The sequence below is a fragment of the Cydia fagiglandana genome, chromosome 4 (assembly GCF_963556715.1).
Source record: "Cydia fagiglandana chromosome 4, ilCydFagi1.1, whole genome shotgun sequence".
Lineage (NCBI taxonomy): Eukaryota > Metazoa > Arthropoda > Insecta > Lepidoptera > Tortricidae > Cydia > Cydia fagiglandana.
In genome coordinates this window covers 14,288,759-14,303,037 of record NC_085935.1, presented here as the reverse complement: position 1 = coordinate 14,303,037, position 14,279 = coordinate 14,288,759, and the positions used below count along the sequence as shown (strand labels likewise).

General features: G+C 39.1%; 1 protein-coding gene across 1 annotated transcript in view; it reads left to right on the top strand.

Moving 5' to 3' along the window:
- The window catches only part of LOC134663787 (uncharacterized protein DDB_G0283357), a 41,749-nt gene extending 28,507 nt beyond the window's left edge, over window positions 1-13,242 (top strand). Inside the window, exons 11-13 of the mRNA XM_063520276.1 lie at window positions 2,336-2,469; window positions 4,357-8,611; window positions 8,852-13,242. Of these exons, the coding sequence (XP_063376346.1) occupies window positions 2,336-2,469; window positions 4,357-4,438 (216 nt within the window). The 3' untranslated portion in view covers window positions 4,439-8,611; window positions 8,852-13,242. The remainder of the gene's footprint in view (window positions 1-2,335; window positions 2,470-4,356; window positions 8,612-8,851) is intronic.
- The last annotated feature ends 1,037 nt before the right edge of the window (window positions 13,243-14,279 follow it).

Here is a 14,279-nt window from a genome sequence, read left to right as displayed (position 1 = left end):
TGACAAAAGAAAATATTGTAAATATATTTCTTCAAAATCATTAAAACTATTCGAATACTGATTTAGAGAGTACAAACAGAGGTAGAATGTGCGTCTGTTTAGTTAGCGTAGAATAAAATAACTAGTTTTAACAGGAAACGTGTATAGGAAGGCATTTAATATCTGTCTGTATCTAGATTTGCTCGTCTAGATGTACATCGAGTTCTGCCAAGTGTGTAATGAGGTGCAGAAAGTGTGCAGGGTGTAGGCAGCGTCACGGTCGTAACTCCTTGATTATACGCTGACAATCTGATAGTACATACATATTTACACATTGACACATCCATAAATAAATTATTAACAAGTAACTGTACAGATACGAACCTTAATATTATGGCTTACGTTCTATAGTTCTTTTTTTTAGCATTAGAAAGAACTCCACAGAAGCATGCGTGCAGTTTTTATCAGGCTCTTTAATTGTTAATAATTATTGAATTATCTAATGTAGCATGGTCAATATATATAATTTACTTCAAATTATTACCGCTAAAAGGATTTGGAACCACTAATGCTAAAAAAAACGGACTGTAGAATGCCGTAAACTATACGCACGCAAACTATAGCTAGTCGGTTTCTATAGAACTTCCTTACCGGATTTTGCCACACTGAGTACTTACTGGGTATTAGGTACTTAGTGGATTTATGTAGTATTAAAAATAATTCGATTGTTTATGTTGGCTGTACTTTTCAGATTAAATGTTATTTCGTTAGCCCGTAGGTATGTACAATTGTACAGTCGCCATCACATATATCGGAGCGGCCAAGGTGCTCACAAATATCTGAGCACGCCTCTATTGTCAAGGCGTCAAAGTGTTTTAGATATTCTGAACACTTTGGCCGCTCCGATATATCTAATGGCGACTGTAATATCAGCCGCAAAAGTGCATGGCGACTTTATCAATGAATTCATTCAAAATTTCTCCATGCAATTTCGCAGACCACTGTACATGTACAAGGTACAAGCTTCCGTTTTATTATTCCGTTATTAGTCGTATTTAGAAGTTCGACATAGTAACAAACATTCAAACAGGCACACACACAAAAGTCAAGTAATGTACAGTCACGTCTAAAAATATCGACACTCACCACCTTAATGTTATTGGGCTATAAAGGTCCGTCACACAGGCGCGTTTTGCGGGCGGCGCGTGAGCGGGGCGCGGGCGCACCGCTTTTACATATAAAACGCTCACGCCCCGCCCGGAAAACGCGCCTGTGTGACGGAACCTTAGTTCGTGTATACATATTTTAGAACTTTGTCCGTATCGATATTTTTAGACCTGACTGTAACCTAGACATGGTCAATTTTCCCTCGAGCTAGATGCTTGCTTTAAACCAAATGGCAAATAAATTAAACATATTACACGCGAGAAAGTCCGCTCATTTGTTTAAAGACGGTGTTGAAAGAGGGATTCAATGACCATTAGGTACCAGTGGCGGCTCGTCAAACATATCCATAGGCAAACCTGGCTAATTTGGCTTACATATTTCCTTTACAACTCTGCTCAAACTTCCAAAAACAGGTAAGCCGATGGGAATCGGCTTTTATGGTCGCGCCGCCACTGTTAGGTACCGATTAATCCGGAAGTGGCTAGTTCACCCGCATAGTTGAATAGTACTCGCGGCTACAGTTATGACTAGTCTTTTGTACGTTATTGACCTTGATTTTGTTCTTGGCGTGCGGCGCGGCGGCTCGTAAAACAAAACAATAGGCGTTTTTGTTGCGTGTTTCCTAACTTTATAATGGTGTCACGTAGACTTCTGTTTTGTTAAGTAACTATTTATCAGCAGACGTTGTTTATTGCCGAATATAATTTTATTTTTGTTAAAAATGAGTTATTTTAGTGGTTAAGATCGCTGATTAACGTAGCAGTACCTACTTATATAAATTAAAATGAAGGTCACTGGAGATTAGGATTATTATTGTAATTTAAAAAAAAATGTAAAATAGATTAGGTTTATTATTCTCAGAAGTTAAGATTACTAAAAGTTATATTTCTCATATGCCTATAGTCGATTCAAAATAAAGTACCTATTGTTCGAATACTGCAGCCACATTAGGATAGTTTTGCAATACATACTCAATTTTAAAGTTAGTCAACTTTTTTCTTGCTATCAGTCACTCGTTAAACTCGTCAAAGTATGCTTTTATAGAAAAACAACTCTAACTAAAGTCAGTGTCTACGATAAGTTAAACCCTAAAATTAATTTATTATTAGCATTGACACACGACAGTTAAAATTCGATAAAAATCTTTTAATATTATGTTCTAAAGCTAAACCAATAAATCTCATTGCAGGTGGTGGTGAATGAGCTGCACTCGCAGATCGAGTCTCTGAACGAGTCCCTCGTCCAGCTGCTGATGGCGCGCGACGAGCTGCACATGGGGCAGGACTCCATGCTCGTCGACATCGAGGACCTCACCCGGTATCTGTGAGTACTATACTAATAATAGTCTCTGAACGAGTCCCTCGTGCAGCTGCTGATGGCGCGCGACGAGCTGCACATGGGGCAGGACTCCATGCTCGTCGACATCGAGGACCTCACCCGGTATCTGTGAGTACTATACTAATAATAGTCTCTGAACGAGTCCCTCGTCCAGCTGCTGATGGCGCGCGACGAGCTGCACATGGGGCAGGACTCCATGCTCGTCGACATCGAGGACCTCACCCGGTATCTGTGAGTACTATACTAATAATAGTCTCTGAACGAGTCTCTCGTGCAGCTGCTGATGGCGCGCGACGAGCTGCACATGGGGCAGGACTCCATGCTCGTCGACATCGAGGACCTCACCCGGTATCTGTGAGTACTATACTAATAATAGTCTCTGAACGAGTCCCTCGTGCAGCTGCTGATGGCGCGCGACGAGCTGCACATGGGGCAGGACTCCATGCTCGTCGACATCGAGGACCTCACCCGGTATCTGTGAGTACTATACTAATAATAGTCTCTGAACGAGTCCCTCGTGCAGCTGCTGATGGCGCGCGACGAGCTGCACATGGGGCAGGACTCCATGCTCGTCGACATCGAGGACCTCACCCGGTATCTGTGAGTACTATACTAATAATAGTCTCTGAACGAGTCCCTCGTGCAGCTGCTGATGGCGCGCGACGAGCTGCACATGGGGCAGGACTCCATGCTCGTCGACATCGAGGACCTCACCCGGTATCTGTGAGTACTATACTAATAATAGTCTCTGAACGAGTCCCTCGTGCAGCTGCTGATGGCGCGCGACGAGCTGCACATGGGGCAGGACTCCATGCTCGTCGACATCGAGGACCTCACCCGGTATCTGTGAGTACTATACTAATAATAGTCTCTGAACGAGTCCCTCGTCCAGCTGCTGATGGCGCGCGACGAGCTGCACATGGGGCAGGACTCCATGCTCGTCGACATCGAGGACCTCACCCGGTATCTGTGAGTACTATACTAATAATAGTCTCTGAACGAGTCCCTCGTGCAGCTGCTGATGGCGCGCGACGAGCTGCACATGGGGCAGGACTCCATGCTCGTCGACATCGAGGACCTCACCCGGTATCTGTGAGTACTATACTAATAATAGTCTCTGAACGAGTCCCTCGTGCAGCTGCTGATGGCGCGCGACGAGCTGCACATGGGGCAGGACTCCATGCTCGTCGACATCGAGGACCTCACCCGGTATCTGTGAGTACTAACTATAATATTCATTCTCCTGTCCTCTGTCAGCATCAAAAAGTGGCCCATCCTCACTAGCATAGGTACATAGTCATTACAGCCCGGCAAATTCTGTCCATCTGTGCGGTTTATTATACAGGCAGACGCAGCCCAGAGGGCCTAGCCAAGATGACAATCGTTGACAGAAAATGACAAAGAAAACTTTGATGAATAGTCACGTGACTTGGCGTTTATCGATGTACGATTAGCGTCTTGTCTGGGGGCTTAGGCGCACAGTGTACCGCGCACATTTCATTTTAAGCTTAGACTATAAGTAATTATTGAAATATGTACTAGCAAATATTACAAGGGTTTGTATTTAATTTACATATTAACATTTATTAGTAACCACATGAACTGTGTATGTCTGAATTCGGTTCAACTTCATGTCAGTATCACCACAGAATAAATAATTGTACTAGGTACAGAAGACTCACTCCCTAACAAAACGCGTCTGTTACGATCAGCACAGATATGGCCGCTAGGTGGCGACAGCGCCACGCGCGGCTTATGGCAAACCCCAAAATTGGGGCCGAACGGATGTACTTTTAGCTACCTGTAGCAAAGCGACGAAATCGCGGAGTGAGCCACGCCTGGTATCACTAATTATCATTTTGTTCCTTTCAGGGGTGTGAAGGAACAGACGAAGAGGACCAAGGGCTCTGGCAAGTCGGGCGTGCGGCGGCTCGCCTCGCTCGTGCACAAGTAAACGCTACCACTAACGTACGTTACCTCCTGCATCACACACACTAGCGCACGTGTCACCAATTACTTTAAAAAAAAATTACCATCGCGATCCGTTTTTACTTAAGTAGCCGGATCCACACAGAGCGAACATACGCGCGCGCCGCCTCGGCCGAAACACGTCTACACTTGCCGTTTTGTGCGCGAGGAAATTGCCATACGGTCGCTCTGTGTGGACCCGGCTAAGCAAAAAAATAAAATAGGTCGGAGATCCGTAACCGGACCGCGGTCCGCTATTTGGTGACCCCTGCACTAGCGATTTATTCAATGTTGTCTGGTATTTCCACGTGGACTGGCAGATTACAACTTTTAGAGATTAAGTTTTTTTATTAGGTTGGGCTACCTACAATGGTTGCGACCATGCGTAGAATATGAAATTTGGATACTCTAATCTGGATACGCATGCTACTCCAGGGGTATTTCATGTTTTTTTTATCGACGTAAGAAAACATTTAGGATAAGCGTATGCTGAGACGCATGCGACGCAGTTCACGCAGCGTAGATTTTGTAAAGTATATAACGTCCTTTAGGGTGATATTCCATCTGTGCAATATCTTTGTCCAATGTGTATTGCGTCTCACATTTTGCTTAATGAGTGAAGTGAGACGCAATGAGATAGGAATACCACCCTTAGGTACGCACGCTGCAGCGCAATGACGTTCCATACTTTACAAAATCTGCTCTGCGCTGCGTTGCGTGAACTGCGTCGCCTGCGTCTCAGTATACGCTTAGCCTTAGACGCGATGATATTATCTCGTTACCAAATGGAAAGTATTTAAATATCAAATCATTTTAACTTATGATATGAATGTATATCCTCTTGCAAATGTAAGCTTACTTTAAAGCAATGACGATGATAATGTATTTAGTGTTTTGTTTACCGCCTTTTATATACCAGTGGAAACTCGCCAGATGACGTATTATTGACTATATTGTTACACTATATTATCAATACGGTTGCTATATAGTCATTTGTGAGATAGTATTAAGGGTTACATTCATATAAATAGTGAAATGCTGCAATAAATAAATATCGAGGTGGCGGTTTAGAATTCAATAGTAACTACATAGAACTGGAGAGCCTTGAGTAGCCAAATATATCATTTACATTGTACCTATTATTTACTTTATAACGTTTTTCTGATTCAAACAGTACCTATGTATATTTCTGAAAACACAAGTATGAGTGAGACTGTCTTTTACTTATAATTTTGGTGGCTTTAAATTCGTAATGCAAAACAAGTGACTGGCTCGATATTAACAATGGGGTTGGCAACTGTCAAAGGTTTGCATAGATGGCGCCATCATAGCTTACCCCTTTTTTTGGCTTAAAGAGCTGGCATTCAGGGCATAAAATTCCATTGGAAAAACAAAAATTTGACACAATTCTAGGGATTGACAGGGCAAGCTATGCTGGCGCCATCTGCTGAATACTTCGACTGGCCAACCCCATTGAACAATATGTCACTTTGTTGTATCAGCACGTTGCACAATGACGGCTTATTTCAACGAGCATCGGAATAAGAGCTTCTAAAAATGTGGATATTAAGTTTTAATTGTTACTACACTGTACTTGTACACTGGGTTACAGTGTCCATTATTTGGTGTTACATATTTAAAGTCGCCCTTTTATAGATAATATTGTTAATTATAAACTGTAATTTCTTATAAAGTATACTTGGGTTTTACCTATATGTGCGCGTGTCCAGACGGGGAAAATTTTTCGCCAATCTGATTAAATTGTCCGATCAGGCCGTGCGGATTCAAACGCCAATTTGGCTCGCCGATTATGATCGATACTGCTGATAGAATGGGGTGCGGACACAAGAATACCAATTTGTGACTCTAGTATTCGCGTTTCGGGGCATTTCTTTAATTTAGAGCGCTCAAACATCACCATAAATTTAAAATTGGTGAAAGTGGCCAAATTGATGTTTGCGTCCGCACCGCCTGATTTGATCGGACAATTTAATCAGATTGGCGAAAAATTGTCCTCGTCTGGACAGGCCTTGTCTATCGATAGTTGTATAAAACGTTTGTCATTGATATTTGTAACTCCGTCGCATTTTACTCTCTATGCAAATATATGTGTAAACTATTATTGGAATTGTATATTCACATACATGTCCGCTTTGTATTACATAGATATTTTTAGCCCACCAAGACATATTTAACAATATGTGATTATTCGCAAATTAGAAAGAGATATTTTTTCATTATAGTGCTCATTGTTAGAATAATGTTATGTATTCACAATATTAGAGGCGTATAGTGATGCACCGGCGGTGGTTTGAGTGATATTCAGAGGCTTATTCTTTAAGAACGTAGGTAGAGCAGGCAAATATGCTATAGGTAAATTAACAAATATTACGTCTCGCGCATATCCTGTGGTACAATGCAGAAAATATAATATACTAGATTTTCGGAGCGTTGGAGTGGTTTAAGTTTAGGGATGTGGGAAACAAGAACGCAGTAATCTGATTAATATACACACTTACCCGTATTAATATACCCGTTAAATTACTTTTTCTATTTTTGATTATCTTTGTAAATGGCATTGTACGGCGCCGTACAATTTGGTAGGTTTTGGTAGTGGTTGGTTGGGGATCTCATACCTGGATTGTCTACTCCGAGCTTCTAGTCTAGTATATATCTTTTGCCTATGGTAGTACCCACAGTTTGGTGTAACAATTGTTCTGTACTGAGAATATAATTGTACTATATAATTGTTTAATTGTTTGATACTCAAACAAAAGTAAAGAGTGAAATTCATTTCATTGTTTTCATAGGTCTTCATCTGTAAGAGAGAAATGTCGTCTTTATGTACGTACATAAATTGTCAGACAATTTACTTGCAATCAGTGTGCGAAGTTGGTGCTACCTAACTTTTCTGTGAAATATGCAACACACAAACACGCATACAAGATACAAGACTGTATAATTTATCATTTTGAGCAAGCCGTAAAGTCTAATATGACAGTAGAAATGTCGATCGTCCTAAAGGTAAGTATAGCATACAAAACTACCAGGAAACATTTGAAATTTTCACCTAGGTAATAATAGTATTCAATAGACTACTTATGTAATTTTATTCCAGTTCCTTATGTATGAATTTACTTGTGAAAACAATGGAAAGAAGTGTCTCTGTAGCATTGAGGGATATTATTAATTTTCCCCGACTTAAAGTAAAAACCTTTCGTTATGTCCGTATTTAGTAAATACTATTTACTATAGAAATTATGAATCTTAACTTCGCAGCTCTTAAAAGTCCTAATCATCACATTTATAACTTATAACCAATATTGTCATTCATTGTATCATAGTCAGAAGTGGTATCGAATGAGTTCGCGCGCCGTCTAAATCGGCCCGTCTTTGGTAGGCGGGACGCTTGCTTCATTTTGGTTTGAAATTGTCGCTGAACTGGTTGTAAATCAATGGGAGCATTCCATGAAATTGTCTACCGTTTGTCCCGTACAAACGCGTTTTTCTGAAGATTTTCAGGTATAAGAGTTTCCTTTTCAATGACAAATGGTCAAAAATATGGGCAGAAAAATAATCGCCTGCTTTAAATGCCCAAAAAAAAGTCGCAACACAGGAAATAGAATGCGTTTGTACGGGACAGTCCGTGGAATGCTCCAATGGCTTATAACTTTGAAAAAACCAAATGAGTAAAGCCTATAAAGGTATAGAGTTATATCATTTGTATATGGCAATACTAAACATTGCGGTATTGAGACAAAGAGTAACTGGTTAAAATAACATGCATATATTTGCCCTCATTTAATTTACTTTGATTGCAAAAAGAACTATTTCCATTGAATTGTAACCTTGTAGTCATACCTCGAAACTCCGATATACCTAGGTTTATCAGTCAAACCTCAAGTTTAGCGAGTGGTCAATGCCCAAATTGAACTGGTGGAAAAGCATGTAAGTACCCCCAAATCCCAATGATCAAATCTGTATTTGGTATTAGGTAAACATAATGTCGGCAAACCCCCATATATTTCGCTTTAACTGACGCAAGGAAATTAACGATCATACCTCGGTACCCACCCAAAGTTAACAAACCTATAGCGCCTGACGCCCCGATTTGATCCACTTGCGTTTGGGAATTTGTCGAAGTTTCTCACTTCAATAGGTAAGGCACTGGTGCCACCGCGAGCTAGTAAGCTATGAGCTATCGGCTATAAACACGAACAAAAGATAAGCACTCCCGTGTAAATAAAAGGGACACGGCGATATTTATAGCTCACCGCTGGGCGAGTAACTATAAATATCGCCGTGTCTCTTTTATTTACACGGGAGTGCTTATCTTTTGTTCGTGTTTATAGCCGATAGCTCATAGCTTACTAGCTCGCGGTGGCACCAGTGCCTTAAGGTAAACCTATAAGTGCCCGTAATTTTGAGGTTTGTCTACAACACATAAAATTTAAAGTCCTCGTTTTTGCTATTCGTTTCATAATTGGATTAATTAAAGTTATATGATGCTACGGTAGTCATTACACCATATTACGCCAGCTATTAGTAATTTAAAGCTATTATGGGAATGACAGGTGCTGAATGTCATTGTATAGCCTTTATAACACTTTTCTACCGCAAGACGGTTTAATAACAGATCACTTACCTATGTATACACTAGATGGTGTTTACATACAAGACGAAACGCACTCACCACGCATTGGCGCTCCCATATAATTAGTTTAGCGCAACCCTTATTTCAGTTGCGCCAACGATGACGACAAGGAAATATTTCACTACAGCTTATAACTTTCAAAATATAATAGCGAAAGGCTGTTTTTACTTTTGCTTATTTTACAAGTTTCATGTTTAGAAACTATTATTCATCAATGCGCCTGTTAGTTAACAACAACCAAAATTTGGGTTCCAGTGATAAAGTTCATGTACAGTCAACAACAGAGCTATGAATACAGGCAAAGTGCCAAAAATATGTATACACGACCTTAATGTACAGGCAATAAAGTACTGTATACATATTTTTGACACTTTGCCTGTATTCATAGCTCTGTTTTTGACTGTACAATGAGCTGAGATGTAACTGAATGGTGCACCTAGCAAGTAGGCGATGTGACCACTTGCGTGTTAAACACGGTTTTTGGTACCTATATGCTAAACTTGCCGATTCCATTGGAGGTAGTCACCGGGTTGAATAAACCTATAGCTCGTGTACATAGGCCGTGTAACCAGTCGTCATGCAAAGTGGCCTGGACTCGGGTCCTCAGTTCAAACACCAACTTAATGAATATCACCGGAGGCTGCTATTAAAATCCGACACGCATCCATTTAATGACATCAAAACCTTTTAGACCTTTTTTTCGCGCTCGATACTCTGACAGCAAACAGAGTGATCTCAATTTTCTTTACCCACGCAGGGTTGCGTATGGTCTATTTCATGATATTATTCTTATGTTCCTTGTACCTTTTTATTTTTGTTATACTTCTAAATTTTTAAACTTAAGTAGTTACCATTTAGGTTTAAGAAGTTTTTGCTCCCTCTTTTTATTTTCTAAAGGGCAAAATTAGAATTGAAGTTGTCTTAGCATTAGTATTACTTTTAACTTATGTGTGGATGTCACTTTTATTAATTATGATGTATATTTCCATGACTACGCTGAGGTATAAATATTTTTAAATTGTGTAGCGTTAGTTTTATATGGAGCTATGGCATCTGATTTACTAATAGCTATTTTTGAAGTTTTAATGTAACTTTCTTAAAAGCTACGTGGAGCTTTTTTGAAGCAGGGAGCAAAATATGATTTTATTTCATAATACATATAGTGGCCACGAAACGTGTTAGCCCTTGTATTATATTCACTATACTTATCCCCTTTCATGTTAACCCGCCCCCTACAACGCGTGTTGTCTATTACGACGCGTATAATGTACCTACAGATCCAATTTACCAATGCTGGCGTGAACTATATTCATTACTGAACCCTTTTAAGTAAGAAATAAGTCCGTTAAAATTTTAATCAAATTAAAAGTAGAATATTCTTTTTTTGCAATTCAAAGGCGTACATCACGCCAGCATCGGTGAATCGGCCTGTATTCCAATTATTCTATGTGGATTGACTTGTTCAGATAACAAAAAGCGAATTAACTTTCAACGTCCACATTGCACTTTTAATTCATGTCCATATCTCAAACTGTCTATACTTAGCTGTATCTTGTTAGCGACGCAGCTGCTTAGTCTCCGCACCTCAAGCCTAAGGTGGCTGGCTAGACATAAACACAGTGCGCGGTTATGACATATCGGTGTCTATGGTGCCACGATAACTGGTTGCATGACATTTGTGGGGACGAACGCTGCTGCGTTGGCATTTGTCAAGTTTTTTGCATAACATGTGTGTATGTTAATGTTGGATAGGGCTCGCGCGGCTGCTACTTGTATAACCGCTCGGTACCTACACGTTACTTATCCAATAGATAGCGCATACAAGTACTTTGAATACACAATCGATACTAATTTAGTATAAAAACACAATCGGATGCTTATTTCAGTCACGTATTAGATAATTTCTTAAAATATCAACGATTGTAAAACGAGTGCAAAATATGAACTGTAATGATGTCTGTGTACCTACGTAGAGCAGTACTTTACAGTTTTTTTTTATAATATCGAGATACGGCGCTACCACCATCCATGGCAGGCGCGGATCCAGCCCTCAAAAAAGGTTGTGGTCACAGCCACTCCAAAATCCGCCAAGTGTGTGAGTCGAGGGTACCTGATGATTCCCCGACCAATAAATTCGCAGAGGGATCGCAAGCCATTCATTTCAGTCTATACACACTTAGATAGATAACTACGCTAAAAAACTCCTTGCTAGAAATAATTGCCCCTGTTAGTAAATAATCTATATTCTTGCAAATAATTAGGGCTCTGTATTCAGCTGGGGTACCTACCACCCTAATGATTCCCCGACCAACTTTAAGCAGATTGTCGATTCGCTTATAAGACTTACAACGTTTCGCCGAAAATGGTTTCGCTGAGTCAATTATTCGTAGATGTAGGTAACTACTAATTTTTGGTAGACTCTTGATTCACATGCATAAATCGTTCATTTTACCTGTGGACACTGTCGGTATTTAAAGAACTACTAACGATAGACTACTATCGTGAACTTAAAAAAATGCATTTTAGGGTTCCGTAAAAGGAAAAAACGGAACCCTTATAGGATCACTCGTGCGTCTGTATGTCCGTCTGTCACAGCCAATTTTCTCCGAAACTACTAGAACAATTAAGTTGAAATTTTGTACAGATAATAAGGCCAAAATCTGGAAAATGTCCCATATAGAGCACTTGCCCCTACACTTAAGTAGTCGGAATTTTGCCAAAAATAGCATGCGATTTTTTGTGGAACCCTTTCCATACCCATATAGACATGCACTCTAAACCTCATATGACAGTCAATTAAAAGCTTGAATTATTTTAAGAAATGGTACAAAAAAGTCTGTTTATAAGACTCCATAATAGTCTGAGCGAGATCCTAAAAACAGTAAAAACGGTGATAAATAAAGATAATACTCCTAAAAATACGTGTGATATCTCATTAGATTTGTCATGATGCCTAAAAACATGTATTCGAAGAGTGTATTAGCACACAAAAAATATCAAAAGTTATAAGCAAAAAAATTGGGAAAAAGTAGATATTTTTTATTTCCCCAATATCTCAAAAAATATTTATATTTAAGAAACGAAAATTTATATTATTAAAGAGGAGGATATTTACAATAAAACATTCCATACTTGCAGAACTCTTATCTCCATTATGTATTTATACTTTTTATTCGTAGCTGAGCACAGCCCTCCTCCGCGCTCCATTTTCGGGAAACGCGCGCGGCGTGAGAAAGCGGTTAAATACGTAACATTAAATACTTTTAAAGGTATTAAATACTCATAATTTTTTTTTAAATATGGTTATTTAAAATATGTCAACAAATGGAATTCTTGTAGAAATCTATCTTAAAATAATTTTTTGAACAAGTTAGGCAATTGTTAATTAGCAAATTTTTTTCAAACTTCCTTCTGTATTGAAAACGAAAAAAATTGTGTAAATAAATATCGTAAAATTTTGTCGCTTTCTAGAGATGAGGTATCACACGTATTTCTAGGAATATTATCTTTATTTTGCACCGTTTTTAGAATCTCGAACAGACTAAAGTTAACAATTTAAGAAAATGCTGTTTTTTTACTGTACCACTAATAATTTGAATTGTCAGCTGATATAAATACTTATGACAGCTAGGAGTTCTATTTAACTAAGTACCTAGGTACCGTGTTTCATCCAATGCTTAATTTACTCGGGAAATTTTGACATTCACCAAACGATCATTCTACGAAAAGTTCTGCGTATCGATCAACTGTACCTATTAGGGTTGTGGGCATGCCCACCGTGCCCACAACGGTGGATCCGCGCCTGATCCATGGTAAAGCTACATTTTATTGTTTGTACCAAATGTGTTTGTATGCGAAATCTATGCGAAATAATCTATGCCGATCGAGCTGCTATCTTGCCTATCTAAGCAGTGGTTCCTCATAATTTAGTTTTTGCTTGTACATATATGAAATTATAGTAGCCGCGCCGAGCCCTAACAACAGTTAAAAGTAAAAGTGTGAAATTGTGAAGTGTTCTCCATAAAGAGAATATTTAACGTGCTTACCTACATACTTATACCTATATATACAAGTTCGATCAGACATGTGATAATATTATTGAATTATTCTAAATAAAGGGGAAAGTGTTAATCAGATGTTTTTTTTTATTTTACTTCTGCACCTTATTGAACCTATTTATATAGAAAATAGCCCGAAATTATCTTATACATATTATGTGAATATTAAAATGTGTAAATTAAAGTAGGTATCTAAAGTATAATCGTAAAATGTTAAACTGCAGGAATTTCCATCAATATAAAAAATCTATTACTCCTCGCTACGCTCAACATCCACCCAACAACTAATTATTATTACGCTGCACAAACTTCTTCATGATAATTATTTACTTGTAGTAGGCGTAATATCATTCAGCCTCTGGCCATGTTAAGTATTCAGAGTACCTAAAATTTTAAAATTTCTCAACGAGAATTCAAAATTTTGTATCAGATTTCTGAACGCATAGTCGCGCCCCCGCGCGCGCGCCGCTTCTGTCGCCCTCATTGACGTTTTTCATGCAGCCGCGGCCATTACGTCCTATTAAAATAAAAAAGTATTTATATCAAATAAAGGACGAAATATGTAAAGAAGAAAATAAAATAGTATATCTTATTTACCAATATTGCGGAATAGAAGAAAAAATAAGAAGATTGGAGAAGATTCAAGAGCATACGCGTTCAAATCCAAATACGGCGTCCTTTCGTTGGAAAAGGCCCAGACGCGTTACATACCGATCGATGGATCATGGTCTTCAACCTATTCTAGGTCTGCAATTCTGCATCATCTAGATCCCTATCTCCGCCAGCGGCGTAGAGAAGTAGATATCGCTCGGTATCCAGATGTAAGCCTCGCTCTCCAATAGTGCCAGCATTCGGTTAATTATTTAATACACATAATATTCCGAAAAGGAACATTAATTATAATCAGGTAAAAAATATGATTTGTTTAAGTTATTTTTATCTGGTGTTAGTGCTGTGCGTTGGAGTGTTATAACTAGCCAACTGGTTGCTGACTGTACTTGGTTATGATGTGCATATGCATTCTGTAGCGCTATTCTCTGTTTCTAACTGCATAAAATGGGTGTGCTAATCATTTTGGAGTGTTAATCTAGACATCTCTGTTTGATATTCGCACT